We start from the raw sequence: 21129 nt of genomic DNA on the forward strand, positions 1-21129 counted from the left end.
CAAAACAAAAACAAATCAGTGACCAATATAGCCACCTTTCTTTGCAAGGACACTCAAAAGCCTGCCATCCATGGATTCTGTCAGTGTTTTGATCTGTTCACCATCAACATTGCGTGCAGCAGCAACCACAGCCTCCCAGACACTGTTCAGAGAGGTGTACTGTTTTCCCTCCTTGTAAATCTCACATTTGATGATGGACCACAGGTTCTCAATGGGGTTCAGATCAGGTGAACAAGGAGGCCATGTCATTAGATTTTCTTCTTTTATACCCTTTCTTGCCAGCCACGCTGTGGAGTACTTGGACGCGTGTGATGGAGCATTGTCCTGCATGAAAATCATGTTTTTCTTGAAGGATGCAGACCTCTTCCTGTACCACTGCTTGAAGAAGGTGTCTTCCAGAAACTGGCAGTAGGACTGGGAGTTGAGCTTGACTCCATCCTCAACCCGAAAAGGCCCCACAAGCTCATCTTTGATGATACCAGCCCAAACCAGTACTCCACCTCCACCTTGCTGGCGTCTGAGTCGGACTGGAGCTCTCTGCCCTTTACCAATCCAGCCACGGGCCCATCCATCTGGCCCATCAAGACTCACTCTCATTTCATCAGTCCATAAAACCTTAGAAAAATCAGTCTTGAGATATTTCTTGGCCCAGTCTTGACGTTTCAGCTTGTGTGTCTTGTTCAGTGGTGGTCGTCTTTCAGCCTTTCTTACCTTGGCCATGTCTCTGAGTATTGCACACCTTGTGCTTTTGGGCACTCCAGTGATGTTGTAGCTCTGAAATATGGCCAAACTGGTGGCAAGTGGCATCTTGGCAGCTGCACGCTTGACTTTTCTCAGTTCATGGGCAGTTATTTTGCCCCTTGGTTTTTCCACACGCTTCTTGCGACCCTGTTGACTATTTTGAATGAAACGCTTGATTGTTCGATGATCACGCTTCAGAAGCTTTGCAATTTTAAGAGTGCTGCATCCCTCTGCAAGATATCTCACTATTTTTGACTTTTCTGAGCCTGTCAAGTCCTTCTTTTGACCCATTTTGCCAAAGGAAACGAAGTTGCCTAATAATTATGCACACCTAATATAGGGTGTTGATGTCATTAGACCACACCCCTTCTCATTACAGAGATGCACATCACCTAATATGCTTAATTGGTAGTAGGCTTTCGAGCCTATACAGCTTGGAGTAAGACAACATGCATAAAGAGGATGATGTGGTCAAAATACTCATTTGCCTAATAATTCTGCACTCCCTGTAAATAATAAATGATATTTTCTGAAGAAAGACAACCCCTTTAATTGTCCTTTCATGAAATCCTCACTTAGGGCTGAATCACACGAACGTGTGATGCCCGTTGACGTATTGCGGACCGCATTTGTGGATCCGCAATACACGGGCACAGTTCCGTGGCCATTCCGCATCACGGATGCGGACCTATTCATTTCAACGGGTCCGCAAATCCGGAGAAGCGGAACGGAACACTACGGAAGCACAACCGAGCGCTTACTGGGGTTCCGTTCCGTGCTTCCACACCGCAAAAGATAGAACTTGCTCTATCTTTTTGCGGAACGGAAGGATCGCGGACCCATTCAAGTGAATGGGTCTGCGATACTCATGCGTCTGCCCCACTGACGGTGCCCGTGCATTGCGGACCGCAATTTGCGGTCCACAGCACGAACGAGCCCTTACTGTGTGCCTGCAGCGGAACAACAACCGGAGCGCTGATGTGACCGGCTTGTCCCAGCAGTAAATAGCAGTGATTGCACACTTCCCCTTTCATGTTCTTCCTCTTTTTTGGTTTTTGTACGCTTTTGAGCATTCCAATATTGTATCCCGCGGAGGTCAGGGATGTCGTGTGAAAGAGGAAGTGAGCAGGGATTCATGCCAAACAGTGGGAGTGACAAGCCATATAGGAGTCTGTGGCCCTCATTTATGGCATTTAAAGGCCATGGACACCGCAAAAAAAAAATGGATGTGACACGGACGTCACATGGATGTCATCCGTTTTTTCTCCGGACCTCAAAATACATACAGTCGTGTGCATGAGCCCTTAGAGATAGCAGCAGGAGGTTGTACACAGCAGGTGTGTGAGTGGAGGGGAGGAAAGACTCCAAGGAGGCAGCTCATAAACGCTGTAGATAAGGAGGAAAGCACACACAAGGCAGCAGCATCCTGGACACACAGATCCAACAAGTGTTACTGGGAGGGATATGTCCACAAAAAAGTCTGGAACTAGGAGCAGGGTGTAAACTGAATGACAGGGGGTCTGAAAATGAATGGAGGAATGAGGATTGCAGACTGAAACATAGAGCAAGTTTTTCTACTCAAGGTAATCACTGTAAGGCTGCATTCACACGTCCGTGGTGTGTTGCGGACCTGCAAATTGCGGGTCCGCAACACACCCGCCCGGCACCCCTATAGAAATGCCTATTCTTGTCCGCAAGCTGCGGACAAGAATAGGACATGCTCTATCTTTTTGTCGAGCTGCGGACCCAAAGATCGGGGCCGCGCTCCGCAATTGCGGCTGCGGACAGCACACTGTGTGCTGTCCGGATCCATTCAGTCCCCATAGAGAATGAATGGGTCCGCACCCGTTCTGCAAAATTGCGGAACGGATGCGGACCCATTTTGCGGACGTGTGAATGGAGCCTAAGGCTACTTTCACATCTGCGATTTCCCTTTCCACAGTTGAGATCCCTCATAGGATCTCAATAGCGGAGGAAAACGCTTCAGTTTTGTCCCCATTTGTTGTCAATGGGGACAAAACTGAAGGGAACGGAGTGCGCCAGAATGCATTCCGTTTTATTGCGTTCCCGTGACGCACAAAAAGCGGTGCAGCGTTTTTCAATGAGTCCTGGGATTTGGTGCAAGACGGATTCGTAATGACTCACACTGTACGTCAATGGTGACAAATCCGTTTTCTCTGACACAAAAGTAAACAGATCCGTCCCCCATTGACTTACAAGTAGTGGTATCTGGCAGCTGCTTACCTCTTCTCCCTCCTATGGTAATAAGCATGCCTGCTATCTCATTTCTCTAGTTAGATATACAGGCAGGAGAATCCAAGACCCTATTAATAATATATCAGTAAACGCAGCTTCCATATTGTGGGGGGTATAGATTAAATACTTTAAAGTCCTAAATCCAGCTGCTGAGCTTGCATAGGAAGCACTGGAAGTAACTGGGTGGTGAAAGCCTCTGGCTTGGCCCTTCCAGTTCAGGTTTCTATTGTATATTCAAGTACCTACCATTGGAGGTGCTTTGGGCACAGTACAGGGGGCCACTTGAGCCCTTCTGTTGGCTGCCGGCTGGATGCATGATGATCCGATGCTGTCTGCATTAATAAATGGTAGGTGCATCAGGTTCTTATGCACCGGGCTGGCGGTCCTCCTGAATTCAACCGTATTGGTGCCTTTGGAGCGGTATTTTGTGCTGCACAACAGTATTGCTGGCCCCCCCCATACTTGTGTTGCCCACCTTCTGTTAATTTGTCCCTGCCTACAATATGGCACCTCCTTTAGATTTTTTTCCAGGGCCACTTTAATCTCCCAGACCGCTCATTATAGTTGCAACTTCATTCAGAATCTGGGGCAAAAAGTTGCCTTTTTATTACTCTGCTTGGTCCAATAACACATCATCGTGTATGCTGGGTTGAATGTATATACATTTACCCTTTGGCTTTTAAATGGGATGACATCACAGTATTATCATTGGGCTGTAACATGTCTGCCTGGTGCCGTCATTTTTCTTTCCTGTACATGGTGACCGTATGCCTGTGCTATGATATGCTAAGATCAAGGTATCATGGTGTGCATTATCCCTGTACTGTGACATCACTGTGTGCATTATCCCTGTACTGTGACATCACTGTGTGCATTATCCCTGTACTGTGACATCACTGTGTGCATTATCCCTGTACTGTGACATCACTGTGTGCATTATCCCTGTACTGTGACATCACTGTGTGCATTATACCTGTACTGTGACATCACTGTGTGCATTATCCCTGTACTGTGACATCACTATGTGCATTATACCTGTACTGTGACATCACTATGTGCATTATACCTGTACTGTGACATCACTGTGTGCATTATCCCTGTACTGTGACATCACTGTGTGCATTATCCCTGTACTGTGACATCACTGTGTGCATTATACCTGTACTGTGACATCACTGTGTGCATTATCTCTGTACTGTGACATCACTGTGTGCATTATCCCTGTACTGTGACATCACTGTGTGCATTATCCCTGTACTGTGACATCACTATGTGCATTATACCTGTACTGTGACATCACTATGTGCATTATCCCTGTACTGTGACATCACTGTGTGCATTATACCTGTACTGTGACATCACTGTGTGCATTATCCCTGTACTGTGACATCACTGTGTGCATTATACCTGTACTGTGACATCACTGTGTGCATTATCTCTGTACTGTGACATCACTGTGTGCATTATCCCTGTACTGTGACATCACTGTGTGCATTATCCCTGTACTGTGACATCACTGTGTGCATTATCCCTGTACTGTGACATCACTGTGTGCATTATCCCTGTACTGTGACATCACTGTGTGCATTATCCCTGTACTGTGACATCACTGTGTGCATTATCCCTGTACTGTGACATCACTATGTGCATTATACCTGTACTGTGACATCACTGTGTGCATTATCTCTGTACTGTGACATCACTGTGTGCATTATCCCTGTACTGTGACATCACTGTGTGCATTATACCTGTACTGTGACATCACTGTGTGCATTATCTCTGTACTGGGACATCACTGTGTGCATTATCCCTGTACTGTGACATCACTGTGTGCATTATACCTGTACTGTGACATCACTGTGTGCATTATCCCTGTACTGTGACATCACTATGTGCATTATACCTGTACTGTGACATCACTGTGTTTATTATCTCTGTACTGTGACATCACTGTGTGCATTATCTCTGTACTGTGACATCGCTGTGTGCATTATCCCTGTACTGTGACATCACTGTGTGCATTATACCTGTACTGTGACATCACTGTGTGCATTATCTCTGTACTGGGACATCACTGTGTGCATTATCCCTGTACTGTGACATCCTGTTTAACACCACTGTGTAGATTGTGTTAGGGACCACTCCATAGAGGCGACCTTGACGTGGTGAGTGGCTTATTACGCTTTGGCCAAAATGTACACCAATGCCTCATCCAGCATGGAGGCAGGGCAGAATGCTGGTTGCAGAGTGCTATTGCATTTGTGTTTTGCGACTGTGTAGATTATGCCTGTACTGTGACATCACTGCATATATTATCCCTCCATTGTGACATCACTGTGTGCATTATCCCTCCATTGTGACATCACTACATACATTATCCCTCCATTGTGACATCACTGTGTGCATTATCCCAGTACCGTAACATCACTTCATACATTATCCCTCCATTCTGACATCACTGTGTGCATTATCCTCTTGTATTTGGGAAATCCGAAATACTCATTGGGGTTATTTATCATGCACCCTTATGCCAGTTTTTATGTAAAAAAAAAAAAAGACACAAGGCTCGTTGAGTGACTTTTTAAATGCCCATGTGCCCAAATGTAGGCGCACACTGCGTTTTTACACTGTCCTCGCCACTGTGGAGAGGCGTGGGTTGGGGCGTGGCGTGGCGGTGGCAGGACCATTAGCCCCTACAAATTCAGTATCATTTACACAAGGATCCTGGCGTAAATGACGATTGAAATCTGCTGCGGTCAGAGGCTGGAGTCGATTGAAATCTAGGAGCACGGACTTCTGGAGCATGCCCCTCATTTATGACAAGGCGCATCCTCTGGCAGCGCAGGGGATATCAAAGACTAACATAAAACGCCGGTCTTTGATAAATGACCCCCATAATTTTTTCACGTTCTGAACTTGCTGCTGAAAGTGGTCATGGTGGAGTTGGGCCCCAAGTTTTGCCGTGGCGCCATTAATCTTTAGAGAGTAAAATTTGCCTCGCAGGATGAAAATAAAAACTGTTATTGCTTATTATGCAATGTAATACATCTGTCACTATTTTATTAGAAATGTCGTCTGCTACTTGTAGTACCACCTTCCACCATCGCTAATGGCAAATATTCTTCATAGATTCTAAGGCAACAGCGCCCCCCATCCCTTACATGAGATGTTTTTTTCAGACTAAACAATATTTGAAGTGTAAGGCCTCTTTCACACGGGCGTCGCATGTGAGGGCCGGATAGGATGCGGGTGCGTCGCGGGAAAATGCGCAATTTTTCAGCGCGAGTGCAAAGCGTTTTAATGCGTTTTGCACGCGCGTGAGAAAAATCTGCATCTTTGGTACCCAGACCCGAACCCGGACTTCTTCACAGAAGTTCAGGTTTGGGATCAGTGTTGTGTAAATTTAATTATTTTCCCTTATAACATGGTTATAAGGGAAAATAATAGCATTCTTAATACAGAATGCTAAGTAAATTAGGGCTTGAGGGGTTAAAAAAAAAATGTAAAAAAATTAAACTCACCTCATCCACTTGTTCGCGCAGCCCGGCTTGTCTTCTTTCTTCTTCTTTGAGGACCAGGGAGAAAAGGACCTTTGGTGACGTCACTGCGCTCATCACATGGTCCGTCACATGGTCCATCACTATGGTGACGGACCATGTGATGAGTGCAGTGACGTCACCAAAGGTCCTTTTCCTCCCAGGTCATCAAAGAAGAAGAAAGAAGACGAGCCGGGCTGCGCGAACAAGTGGATGAGGTGAGTAAAAAAAAAATTCTGTTATAAGGGAAAATAACACCGATCCCAAACCTGAACTTCTGTGAAGAAGTCCGGGTTCAGGTCTGGGTACCAAACATGCCGATTTTTCTCACGCGCGTGCAAAACACATTAAAACGCTTTGCAGTTGCGCAAAAAAATCACGCATTTTCCCGCGACGCACCCGCATCTTATCCGGCCCTCACACGCGACGCCCGTGTGAAAGAGGCCTAATTGTCTAGTAAATTGGCCCTCATCAGTAACAAATTAAAAAGTTAAAGTGCACCTGCCAGCAGGAACAACCTTATTAAACCAGGCATACTGTCTGGTAGAGGTGATCCTGCTGATTACAGCGATACCTGTCTTGTGAAAATCGGTTGCGGCGTTCCCGAGAAAAAAGACTTCTATTCTTTATACAAGTGAGGACTACAGTGCACTAAGGGGCGGGGCCTATCCCTCAGGGTGCCTCGGATTTCCAGTGCTGGCCACGCCCCTTGACACACTGAAGTCCTCTTTTTCGTAATACATAAATGTCTTTTTTTCCCAGGAACGCCTCAACCGATTTTCACAAGACAGGCATCATTTTAGTCAGCAGGATCAACCCCACTAGGTAGTATGCCTGGGTTTATGGGGTTGATCCTGCTGGTATGTGCCCTTTAAATCAACAAGTTAGTTTTTTTTTGTTAATTTTTGGTGAGATGCTGTAATTCTTATCAGGATTTTATCCTGCCCCACGCTCATTTTCTAAATTACCTCGATTAAAATAAAATGAAATCTAAATGCAGAAGACGATGAGTTTGTTTAGAATTCCGCCCACACTACGGAATAGGATCTGCAGAGTGAACTGGGGACTCCTGGGCATCGGACCAACATGGGTAGGACTTGTGTTGAGGGGAGGGCAGGTGACTCAGTGAATGGGGTGTTTGTCACCACCCTCCAGTTTCATCCCACATTCACATATCAACCCACGTTATCGAAGCAGGACGGTCCGCGGGGGTTGTGTGTAAGACGTCTGGTTCGAATGTCAATAGACTGAGGGCTGGAGTCCTGGGCGGCGCCGGCAGTGCACGGGTACAGACGTCATAAATGCTTATCTCTAAGGGTACGGCCACACGGTCAGGTTTCTGCATGCAGTTTTGGAAGCCTAAATCAGGAGTGGAAGGATAAAGGACAGATACAACTCTTTTAAATTCACTCCTGGTTTTAGATTCCAAACCTGACCTTTTGGACATACCCTAAGGATGCAATAAATTTATTTTTAAGTGCCTTTGGCTAGGTTCATATCTGCCCTTTAAGGGCCTCCGACAAAAAATACTGATGCATGCCGTAGCTGTTGGTCAAACGTAAATTGCAAAAGTGAATGGAGCTGAGCTGCAGCATGGCCAGTAGACGGCATACGGAGCTGTCTGCCTCCAGCTCCAGTACAGTTTCCGGTTCCTGCATATGAATGGGAGCTGAGCTGTAGTACCCCTGCATGGCCACTAGATGGCACATGGTGCTGTCTGCCTCCAGCTCCAGTACAGTTTGGGGCTCCTGCATAGGAATGGGAGCTGAGCTGCAGTACCCTAGCATGGCCACTAGACGGCATGCAGAGCTGTCTGCCTCCAGCTCCAGTACAGTTTCCGGTACCTGCATATGAATGGGAGCTGAGCTGTAGTACCTCTGCACGACCACTAAATGGCATATGGCGCTGGCTGCCTCCAGCTCCAGTACAGTTTCCGGCTGCTGCATATGAATGGGAGCTGAGCTGTAGTTCCCTGGCATGGCCACTAGATGGCATATGGCGCTGTCTGCCTCCAGCTCTAGTACAGTTTGGGGCTCCTGCATAGGAATTGGAGCTGAGCTGCAGTACCCCGGCATGGCCACTAGATGGCATACAAAGCTGTCTGCCTCCAGCTCCAGTATAGTTTCCGATGCAGCAGTAGCCCGATACAGGTGATGGGTTTGGGTGCTGGGAGTTGGAAACTGAAAAGAATGGCGTGGTATTAAACAGGCAGGAAGTGCTCAAACCCACATGCAGTTGTGCATATATATATATAGGGGAGCAAATCCTGCACTTGTGGCCCGTTGCTAATGACGATCCCAGCAAAAATGCATACAGTGGAGGATGACCGCAGCGGACCACAAGTACCACAATAGACATCCTACATAAGATAGCAATTATGTGGATGTGATAATCAATATAACAATATAACAAAATAATAGCAAAGACAGGTGCACTCTGCGGTCTTACTAAACCCTCAAACTGATTTTAAAATTGAGAGATTAGCCAACATGTCCTACGGTGTAGGACATGTCTGAGCCCGAGCACCGCGCCAAGGTAACTGGAGGTAACTGGTGAGTTGTTTGTGAGTCGGCCTCATGCTCCTGTAATTTGCCCACTAGCTCCTGGTATCGCCAATACGGCTCAGGTAGGTGAGTGTTAGGTCCCCAAGCTACTTGAGAAACCTTGGCGCGGTGCTCGGGCTCAGACATGTCCTCCACCGTAGGACATGTTGGCTAATCTCTCAATTTTAAAATCAGTTTGAGGGTTCAGTAAGACCGCAGAGTGCACCTGTCTTTGCTATTATTTTGTTATATTGCTGGGAGTTGGACCCCCATCGATCTGATATTGATGACCTATCCTCTGGATAGCTCCTCATTATCTGGAGCCCGCAGGACCCCTTTCATGTAGACAGGCCTTGGAGATATCCTGTTATTTTCCATAACGTCTAAGCTTGTCTGTAGCCCCTCCACCTTCCTACCACCCCAGAAATGGCATCGTGCGCACCCGAGGTGTAAGTGGCCAGGATTTGGAGCTATTTAAAATGATCCGTGCAATAGAGAGCATGAGTTGGAGAAGTGGCCGGTCGTCATGGTAACGTAAGAATAGCGAGCTGTTTACTGTAGAAATATTCCGCACCCGGGTCTACACGCCACAGTACGCCTCCTAACTGATGTCTGGAGAGCCGGTCGTGCACAAGGACCCGTCCTCTCCGCAAGTCCTCTAACGCCGCAGGGCTTATGGGACACCAGGATGTCTTCTGAAGATACCAGCCCTGGAGATATCCAGCGTGACCAAGGACTTCATGGGTGGAAGATGTCCCCGAGCGAGACTCCACTGATACATAAGCTCCCAGTGATGCCACTGCTCTTGGTTTAGGGTGCTTGGGCTCGAGCGGTCGCTGAATCACATGGTAAACCCAACTTTTTTTTTTCACTGTGCATCATATTTTTTGCCTGCTTCTTGTATACTGTGGTTGTCAGCAGGGTGACGTGTTTAGAGACTGCTCTGGATGGTCTGTGGTGGTCTGTCCTGAAAGGAACATCTACGGAGAAGTTTCTGAAAGAGTAGGACTTGTCTTTGTAGCCACTTTACACGTGTGGTTTACTTGCTCTTTTATGTCGTTAGGTTTATATTGTTGTTTGTGACTGATATTGCTGGGACATCTTCAAATTTAAAGGTGTTAGTATAATTAAAAAAACTTATACTCAACCCTCTCCTTTTGCTGCACGCACTCTGTCCTCTTGGCAAACAGTACACATGACCGCTGCAACCAGTCACTGGCCTCAGCAGTCTCATGCCATGTGCCGCTGAGCCGTGACATCATGGTTGAAGCGGCAGGGAGGATAGAAGTGGAGGTGCTAAACGTAGGGAATTTGGGAAAATGAGTATCAATAAGGGTCCATTCACACGTCCGTAAGTGTTTTGCGGATCCGCAAAACACGGACACCTGCAATGTGCGATCCGCAATTTGCGGATCCGCACATCACAGACACTATAATAGAAATTGCCTTTTCTGGTCCGCAATTGCGGACAAGAATAGGACATGTTCTATTTTTTCCAGGAACTAAATTGCGGATCCCGAAAAAGCGGATCCCGAAAAAACGGATGCGGATCCCGAAAAACGGATGCGGATCCAGGAAATGTGGATTTGCATCCGTTCCAGCCCCATTGAAAGTGAATGGGTCCGCAAACGAATGCGGAACGAATGCGGACCCAAATTACGGACGTGTGAATGGACCCTAGTTTTTATTATTCTAATAGCATCCCTAACGCAGACATCTCCTTTTAGGGTATTTATTTTATAATGAAAAGTCACGGTAGTTTCTCAAAAAACTCTGTGTATTAATTGCTGGCGGCTTTCAAGATCTCTGCTTGGTGTCATTTAATAGGAACCTCCATAGTTTGCCTCCAGGGGTCATGTGACAGGTTGAGGGCTGGACTACACTGTGACTTTTTGTAGCGCTACCGATTAATGTTAACTATTGAGTGACAGCTGTGGTCTAGAAGATTTTTTATAAAACATATTGTAGCCCTTTGGGTTGCCGCTGTAGCTCGATAGTTAAAGGGGTTGTCCAAAAAAATATTCAGCATTTTTCAAAACAGCTCCTGGAGCTGAATACTTTTGTAATTGCATGTGGTTAAAAATGTACTATTAGCCAGTGAGCTATTTAATGACGTCTACATGCTGTTTTTTCTTCTCCTTATTTTTCTGTCCACTTTGCTGAGGTGGTCGCACATGCTCAGTTGCATCCATTAATTGCCACCAGCCATATCTACTGTTGCTGGGACAGTCAGGCCTCATGCGCATGGCCGTTGGTCGGCCGTTCCATGCATTGGGGAACTCAATTTGCTGTCCCCAATGCACGGGCAACATCCATGCGGCTGCCGCAGACGGGTCCAGACCCATTCAACTTGAATGGGTCCGTGATCCGTCCGCACCGCAAAAAAATTTAATATATTCTATTTTTTTGCGGTGTGGAGGCACCGAGAGAAAGCCCACGGAAGCACTCCGAAGTGCTTCCGTGCCTCTGTTCCGCACCGGACTTTCTGGATTGTGAACCCCAAACATGTGAATGGGTCCGTATCCGTAAGGTAGGGTGCACAGAGAGAGAGAGAGAGCTGCAGCAGAAAGGACATGCCCTCTGAACTGTGTTAGAGAGATGGCTGCTGCTGAAATGACACGCCCCCTGAGCTGTGATAGAGGGCTGCAGGAGAAGGGACACACCCCCTGAGCTGTGATAGGGAGAGAGCTGCAGCAGAAAAGACACGCCCCTTGAGCTGTCAACTTGATATAAATCTAGCCGAGCAATGAATGGGGAGATCTCTGGATCCATGTGAGGTACAGGGCTGGTTCTAGCTTTGTTGTTTGAATTTTTGACTTTGTGGCTTTCAACCTTGATATACTAAAAGGGATCTCCCAAGGAGAACCATCTCTCTAGCGCCACCTTGTGGAAGTGGCTCCCTATGAGTCAAGATCAGGCTTTCCAACAAGCCTTGAGATTTGACATGGAAATGTAGCCAAGTCAGATATCCATCTGTAGGCAGCTGTTTCGGGGAGCTTGTCCCTCATCAGTACGGAGTTGATTTTGGCCGGCTCAGTGCGATGCCTTGGAAGCGGCTTAGGCAGGGTGATGAGTCTCCTTAAAGAGACCAGTCCTGTGCGGAGACTTACTGGAAGTAGTCCGTGGTCTGGAGACTTTTTGGCAATGCACCATTAGGAAAGAATATGCAAAAAAGTGTCTCCCAAGGAAGAGACCCACCTTGCCAGCGCCACCTCTTGCAAGCACCCCTTTTGAAACCCCGCTGGTTCCCATTATAGCCAATGGGGTCCTGCAGGCCCGCGGCTCTATCCAGAGAACTCCAGCAAGCAGTTTCGGCAGAGATTCATATACGACACACACACATGCTCCTGTACGTTTTCTTTCTCACCCCATTGCTGTATTCACAGCTACACTGCTGGATATTCCTGTATAATGTCCCCCATGCTGCTGCTGTTTATAAAGGTGTGAGGGAGAGAGCTGGGTCTTCTCTGCTCTTCCCTGTGTGATGATGTGTATAGGAGACATTGTAGCAGCTAATCCACACTCCTCCTGGAGCTGCAGAGGGGAAAACTGGTGAAAAGTGCAGAAAACAAGCCATTTAATGGACAGATTTAGTGTTACCCCTCATGTACACATTCTGTCGGTGCAAGACCTGCAGGTCATACAGGGGTGTCGTCTGCTGGGGACCCCCCTTTTTGAGAGAGATCTGAGAGCAGTGACTCTTGCTCTGGCAGACTCGGACCGTCCATGCTTTACAGGTCGCCATGTAATACTACATGCCTGAGAAATAATCAGATGACTGCGGAGGATTATGCCAGTGCCTCTCATCTTAAAGGGGTTGTCTGGTTTCATGCTATTGACGACCTCTACTCAGGAGAGGTCATCAATATCTGATCAGTGGGGGGTCCGACTCCCGACGCCCCCACCGATCAGCTGTTTGAAGAGGCTGCGCGTTTGTGCAATTGCTACGTCCTCTTCAATGTTTACCTGGATGTAGTAGCGACACAGTGTAAGTACAGCTTCAAGTGAATGGGATGAAGATAGGGGGTGCCAGAGGTTGGACCACCACAGATCTGATATTGGTGGCCCATCCTAAGGATAGGTCATCAATATAATGAAACCGGACAACTCCATTAAAGGGCATCTGCACCTATGACACTGGCTGACCTGTTACATGTGCACTTGGCAGCTGAAGGCATCTGTGTTGGTCCCATGTTCATATGTGCCCACATTGCTGAGAAAAATGATGTTTTAATATATGCAAATGAGCCTTTAAGAGCAACGGGGGCGTTGCCATTACACCTAGAGGCTCTGCTCTCCCTGCAACTGCTGCGTCCTCTGCACTTTAAATGACAGGACCAGGCAGTGAAAACGTCATCACACCTGGCTCTGTCAATCACAGTGCAAAGGGAGCTGCAGTTGCAGAGAGAGCAGAGCCTCTAGGTGTAATGGTAACGCCCCCATTGCTCCTAGAGGCTCATTTGCATATATTAAAACCTAATTCTTCTCAGCAATACGGACACATATGAACATGGGACCAACACAGAGGTCTTCAGTTGCCAAGTGCACATGTAACAGGTCAGCCAGTGTCATAGGTACAAAACTGATGCCCTTTAAAGGGGTTGTTTGTGACGAGTCAACCCCTTTAAGCTGTCCTCAACTACAAGGTTCAGCAGGTCCTATCTACTTTTCGTGCTCCTGATCATTTCAGTACAGATGGAGCAGCAGAGGTGGAGGGGATTACACGTGACTTCTCTGCTTGACCACGCCGGGCCAGCAGCAGTATTTGATAAAATATGCTTTGATTGCGATTTCCAAGATCATTTTCCGCCAGGTTTCATTTTTCCCCGTTTCTCTCATTTTCGCGGTCACGTCGGGTATCAATTTTTTAATAACTGCGGGCAGATCTGAGGAAAGTCTTTCAACATTGTATTACATCTATGAGCAGAAATTGCTTTGACATTTACCCAGGAAATATGAGTGCGTAATCGTATTACTCGGATCTGGACTGACTCACTTGAGCCTCACAGATAAACGCTCCATCCAGTGCCTAGAGACAACGTGATCCGCCTGCCGTATCCTCAAGCCGGGGTGGGCTACGGAGAACGCAGGCTTCATTATATGGGGTGCGTGCCGGGAATTAATAATAATATTATTATGTCCTCCTAAAATATAAAGGACAATCACCCAAAAAATATTAGGATCCTGCTCTCCGTTGTTTTTGGTTTTCTGTTTCTGGGATAATACTGTATATCACTAGGATATGCTGCAGGCGGGGGTCCGACTAATGTGACCTCAAACAGCCTGGTGCCTATAACCGTGGCCACCACCCTGGCGCCTATATGTGCCGTCAGGGGGGTCCAACTCGTGTGACCTCAGTCACCCTGGTGCCTATAACCGTGGCCACCACCCTGGCACCTATATGTGCTGTCAGGGGGGTCTGACTAATGTGACCTCAATCAGCCTGGTGCCTATCACCGTGGTCACCACACTGGCACCTATATATGCAGTCAGGGGGGTCCGACTAATGTGACCTCAATCACTCTGGTGCCTATAACCGTGGCCACCAACCTGGCACCTATATGTACTTTCAGGGGGGTCTGACTAATGTGACCTCCGTCACTCTGGTGCCTATAACCGTGGCCACCACCCTTGCACCTATATGTGCCGTCAGGGGGGTCCGACTAATGTGACCTCAGTCACCCTGGTGCCTATGACCGTGGCCACCACCCTGGCATCTATATGTGCATTCAGGGGGGTCCGACTAATGTGACCTCAGTCATCCTGGTGCCAATAACCATGGCCACCACCTTGGCACCTATATGTGCCGTCAGGTGGGTCCGACTAATGTGACCTCAGTCACTCTGGTGCCTATAACCGTGCCCACCACCCTTGCACCTATATGTGCCGTCAGGTGGGTCCGACTAATGTGACCTCAGTCACTCTGGTGCCTATAACCATGGCCAGCACCCTGGCACCTTTATATGCCGTCAGTGGGGGTCTGACTAATGTCACCTCAATCACCTTGAGGCCCATCACCTTGTCCACCCCCCTGGCACCTATCACCTCCACTTAGATTCTTTTTAATGGACCAGCATTGTGCCTGTTCAACAAAGGGTTTCACAGAGGAGTAGTCCCCAAACTCTTAAAGGGGTTTTCCAGTTTGCATCTACCTCCTTTAAAATAATCCTTTATGAAGTTAGCTGTAATGCATTCTGTTTCCCTTTATTGCTCCTATCTCCCGTTCCAGGCTGTGGTCACATGACCATGTCCATGCAGCTTTTTCTTATTTCCTGTGATGTTATGTCCATGGGCGGGGCAGTGATAGGGGAGTGTCTATGTAACCAGCTGGTGGGAGGAGCTATAAAGTAGCTGGGCATTGTTAGGGGCAGTGATAGGGGAGTGTGTATATAACTAGCTGGGTGGGAGGAGCTATAAACTAGCTGGGTGTTAGGGGCAGGTATAGGGAAGGCTTTTTTTTAGGTAATTTTTTTTATATTTTTGTTGTGATACAAATGCCCCAATATCAGATGTTGGAAATAGCATACTGTCTTTGTTTAGTGGTTCTTTTATTTTAGTGAAATTGGTGTTCTGTCATTACGTGTCCACTAGAGGCACTGTTGGGTTGTAGTATTGCTGGGACGAATATCCCAAAGTCCTAGCTTTCTATGGACCAAACACTTTGGCGCTTTCATCTGATAATACAGAAAAAGCTTAGCCCAGCACGCCCTTGGAACCTGATGAGAATGAGCCCCTGCCCATCATAGTGTATGCTGAAGAGGAGCTGTCACCTCCCCCGACGTGTTTGTTTTAGTGCATTTATTCTCATGACTCTGTGTAGTGCCGTTCCTCTATTATTCCTGCAGGAATTTTATGAAAACTGTCAGCCACTGTTGGTGTCCGTCATGTCATGGATCCGGCTCTCCGTTGCTAGGATATGCCGTCAGCGGAGGTCCGACTAATGTGACGCACATCACCGTGGTCACCACCCTGGCACCTATCACCTCCACTTAGATATTTTTTATTACTATTATGGACCAACTGTGCGCCCTTTGTTATGTGATCTGAGTGTTACCGGTTGGGGTGTGTCCCTGCACAGTCGCTATCCAATCAGTGCTGGGGTAACACCCAAAAGTACTTTTCATAAACTTCTAGCAGGAATAATGGAAGAATGGCACAGCATAGCGTCATAAGAACAGATGCTCCAGAATGATTATTACATGGGGAATGCAAACATTGGAAGGAGAGGTGACCGGTCCCCTTTAAGGCTGCAACTCCTGCACCCCTCAAGGTTTTGAACTGAACTTAGATCACTATAGGGTTCTATTGGTGCTATTCACGTAGGTGCAGGTCCCAGGGGTGAGACCCATCTCTATCAGACATTTACGGCATATCCTGTGGAGGTTGGGAATATCCCATATTATATTATATTATATATATATATATTGTAATAATACGATGTATAATGATGAGATGTGGATTATACTATTACAGCGCTGTCGTTCTGTCTTTACAGGAAGAATGCAAACAGATATTGGCTCAGCAGAAGTCAAACTCCCAGTCCGACTCTCACGATGATGAAATCTCTCCACCGCCACCGAACCCTGTGGTTAAAGCCCGGCGCAGAAGAGGGGGGGTCAGCGCCGAGGTGTACACAGAGGAGGATGCCGTGTCCTATGTCAGAAAGGTAATGTCTATAGCAAGAGTGCTTTGGAGTAAGGGTACTTTCACACTAGCGTTTTTCTTTTCCGGCACTGAGTTCCGTCCTAGGGGCTCTATACTGGAAAATAACTGATCAGGTATATCCCCATGCATTCTGAATAGAGAGCAATCCGTTCAGGATGCATCAGGATGTCTTCAGTTCAGTCATTTTGACTGATCAGGCAAAAGAGAAAACCGCATCATGCTACGGTTTTATCTCCGGCGAAAAAAAACGGAAGACTTGCCTGAATGCCGGATCCGGCATTTTTCTCCATAGGAATGTATTCCGGCATTCAAAATACCGGAATGCCGGATCCGTCCTTCCGGCCTGCGCATTCGCAGACCGGTAAAAATTTGAAAAAAGATACAAGACGGATCCGTCTGTCCGCATGACAAGTGGAGAGACGGATCCGTTCTTGCAATGCTTTTAGTCACATCCAGATCGGCGGATCCGGCGGGCAGTTTCGACGACAGAACTGCCCGCCGGATCACACTGCCGCAAGTGTGAAAATAGCCTAAGAGATCGAGGATTTTCTCTTTCTATGTATAAGGGAATCTGTCAGTAGTTTTGACCATGCTAAACTGCTGACGGCTCTAGGTAGGGGCTGGGGTAAGCAGTACAAACACAGGGGCACATTTTAGACACTGGTCTTAATAAAGGCCCTGCGCTGGCAGTGGTTCCGGCGAAATTAGGAACAGGCGCCGGCCTGTCCATAACTTCCAGCGCCAGTTCTAAATGTAAGACCGCTTCCTAACATTTAGACCATTTTCTATGCCTAAAACAGGCGTAGAAAATGATGAATGAGACAGTCCTACCAGCCTGCCCACGCCATGCCCACAATTTTAGACCTGGCGTGAGCAGGGGCGAAGTCGCAGATAGCGGCGCAACGGTTAGTGCCTAATTTCAGTTTAGTAACTGACCCCCACACTTTTTGTGGCGCTTTTATCATCAGACTAGATTTTGTCCTGCAAGTGTCCAGGAGGCGGAGCTTCACTGTGAAGTGCTCTCTGCATTTATGCGCTTTACAGCCCCTCCCTTCTGCTCTGAGTGACAGCAGTCTCTTCCAACCAGGAGACCACTTCGGCTGTCACTCAGAGGGGAGGGGCTGTGAAGCAGCTCAATTCACAGAGCGCTTCACAGTGAAGCTCCGCCTCCCGGGCATAGTTTTTAGGATCACTGGTTGCAGTCATTGAATGCAATCCTTCATTGTTCTCTTCCACAGGATGAAAAGGTACTCATTACAGGTAAGGCTACTTTCACACCAGCACTTTATCTTTCCGCTATTAACATCCGTCATAGGATCTCAATAGGGAAAGGGGGGCGGGGGAAACGCTTCCGTTTTGTCCCCATTCATTGTCAATGGGGACAAAACTGAACTGAATGAAACGGAGTGCGCCAGAATGCATTCCGTTTGGCTGCATCCCGATCGCGGACAGAATAACGATGCAAGCAGCGTTTTTCTGTCCGCTATGTGGTGCGGAGCAAGATAGATCCGTCATGACTCACAATATAAGTCAATGGGGACGGATCCGTTTTCTATTGTGTCATGGCTATTTTAAATATAATTCAACCGGATCCATTTATAACGGATGCAGACGGTTGTATTATTGTGACTGAAGCGTTTTTGCTGATCCATGACGCTGGTGTAGAAGTAGCCTTCAATGCAGTTGTCTGAGCTCCGGTAACACACCACACCCCAGGACAGATTTTCATCCTCTGGAACTTTACAATAAGGTTTCCATTCAGTGACTGTAATGCACGGCGTTCTCTCCATTCACTGCTATTGGATATGTGAAAATAGCCGAGCAAGATCACTCAGCTGTTTTTGGAAGTACCATAGCAGTGAATGGTGAAATTCAGGGCCCTATTCTTGAGATAAGAGCGGCCTCCAGAGGTGGCACCCTCGCCTATCGGACATTTATGGCATATTCTATCAATATCCCATAGATGTCCCTTTAAAGAGGTTGTCCCATTTGGACAACTCCATTTTTAGACTGGCTTTACACTTTAAAGTGCCACCAACTTTTCACAAAAGTTTATCAAAAGTTGTGATCGGTGGGGGTCTGTGCGCTGAGATCCCTAGTACAAAGAGGGAGAAGAACTTGCATATCGCTCTCTCTCTCTCCTCGCTGCAGGAGACACGCCCAGTAGAAATCTATGGACCCGTCTCGATTCCATCCTCTTCAGTGAGGAGAGAGAGAGAGCTGGATATGTGTGTGCACATGCTCAGTTATATCCTTGAATTGCCACCAGCTGCAGCAGAAAGGACACGCCACCTGAGCTGCAGCAGAAAGGACACGTCCCCTGAGCTGCAGCAGAAAGGACACGTCCCCTGAGCTGCAGCAGAAAGGACTCGCCCCCTGAGCTGCCAGCTTGAAATAAAGCTAGCAGAGGTTTGAATGGGGAGATCTCTGAATACATGTGAGGTACAGGGCAGGGCTATATGAGGTCTGATTTTCGTTTTTTACATTAATCAGGGGATGAACCCTTGCCAACTCAGACTCTGCCCTGGTGTTCAAACGCATATTGAAGGGTCAATTCTAAGCGACAACAGAACTTAAAGGGTCACTAACTTTTCACAAAACTTTTGATATGTCATAGAGACACATCAAAAGTTGTGATGGGGGGGGGGGGGGAGTCTGAGTGCTGAGACCGCCACCGATCTCTAGAATGAGGGGAGAGAAGTACGCAAACACTGTAGCACTCTCCCCTCGCTGCATGGTCACGATTTGTCCTCGGCAAAAACACGTGTTTCTCTCCCCTCGCTCTAGGGAGCGGTGCTGGGGTCTCAGCCCCCAGATCTCCACCAATCACAACTTTTGATATGTCTCTGTGACTTATCAAAAGTTTTGTAAAAAGTTAGTTACACTTTAAATAGCTGTTGGCCTCCTCATACACCTTCCTCGGCCGAGCATGCATGTGTTTTAAATGATGCAAGAACAACATGATCGGCCTATTGGGCTTCTTTCCAATGCCGCTGAAAATGGGGATTTGAGGGCGCTCATTCTTGGTTGGGGTCACAAAGTCACAACCTCACTTAACTTTTTTTTATGATTTGTTTGATTCACGACTCGAGTCATAAACGATTTTCCGCTGCGAAATTGCATGCAGAAAATCCTCATCATTTGCAGTAGCAGCAATAATTTTCTGCAACAAAATCTGCACGTGACTTGACACTGCCATTTTTAGGCCTCATGCACACGACCGTTTTTTCGGGTCCGCCTCCGAGCCGCAGTTTTTGCGGCTCGGGTGCGGACCCATTCACTTCAGTGGGGCCACAAAAGATGCGGACACCACTCCGTGTGCTGTACGCATCCGCTGCTCCGTTCCGAGGCCCTGCAAAAAAAATATAGCATGTCCTATTCTTGTCCGTTTTGCAGACAAGAATAGGCATTTCTACAATGGGCTCCCGTTTTTTTTTGCAGATCCGCGGTTTGCGGACCGCAAAAAACGGAACGGTCCTGTGCATGAGGCCTAAAATAGATATCCTTTTATTATAGTGGTATCTTTTTAGCAATATTGTTGCTTTTTTTTTTTTTTTGTCTTTTTGGTTCAGCGGTTGTTCAGTGGACTCTGAGATTAGATTAACATCTTCACATTCCTCAGATATTGTTACAGCACAGAAATACATTCAGCAGCCTAAGGGCTCATGCACACGAACGTGTGACGGCCGGGCCCGTATTATACGGGGTACCGGCCATTTGTGCTCCCCATCCTTCAATGGGTCCGTCATCTGGAAGGTCCGGTGCAGAACAGAGGCACGGAGTGCTTCCGTGGGGTTTCTGTCTGTGCCTCTCAACTGCAAAAAAGTATTTTTTTTGCAGTGCGGACGCCGGATGTGGATCGCGGACCCCATTCAAGTGACTTGGTCCTGCGTCCGCATTCTGCGGTCGGTGCCTGTGCATTCTGGACCACAGTTTGCGGTCCGCAGCCCGGTCCTGGCCGGCACACGTTCGTCTGCATGAGCCGTAAATTCGACATTTGCCGAGCCTTTTAGCTTCTCGCCCCTAAAGATACCTTCAGTTTATTTCACCACAGGAGGATCCATAATCCAGGAACGCCTCAGTCTCTGTATATGAGCAAAATAACTTGATTCTATTCCTTTAAAGCAACATAGGAAGCAATGCCATTTCCCACAGCTGTAAAGGAGGGCCATTCCTCTGGCCTTTGGCGCATGTAAGGTGGAAAATGCCTGTGGACCCCTTTAAGAGCTGCTTAACCTCTGTCACTGCCGAGCAATCTTTTAATCACCCCAGGATATTGCTTTTGTCTACAGAGGAAGGATGCATAGTTTCTCAGACAGTGAGAATTGTTGGATGTCGGATGATTCTCGTGCACGTTGGCATAGAACTTGTCGCCCCCAGGGCACGTA

The 21129-nt window shown here is 47.4% G+C and overlaps 1 protein-coding gene across 2 annotated transcripts in view; it reads left to right on the plus strand.

Annotated features, from left to right (window-relative positions):
• The window catches only part of PRKAR1B (protein kinase cAMP-dependent type I regulatory subunit beta), a 155579-nt gene that overhangs the window by 14049 nt on the left and 120401 nt on the right, over positions 1-21129 (plus strand). For both annotated transcript variants that reach the window (XM_040441954.1, XM_040441955.1), the window contains exon 3: positions 16572-16742. In XM_040441954.1, the coding sequence (XP_040297888.1) occupies positions 16572-16742 (171 nt within the window). The remainder of the gene's footprint in view (positions 1-16571; positions 16743-21129) is intronic.

Source organism: Bufo bufo, chromosome 7 (genome assembly GCF_905171765.1).
Source record: "Bufo bufo chromosome 7, aBufBuf1.1, whole genome shotgun sequence".
NCBI lineage: Eukaryota > Metazoa > Chordata > Amphibia > Anura > Bufonidae > Bufo > Bufo bufo.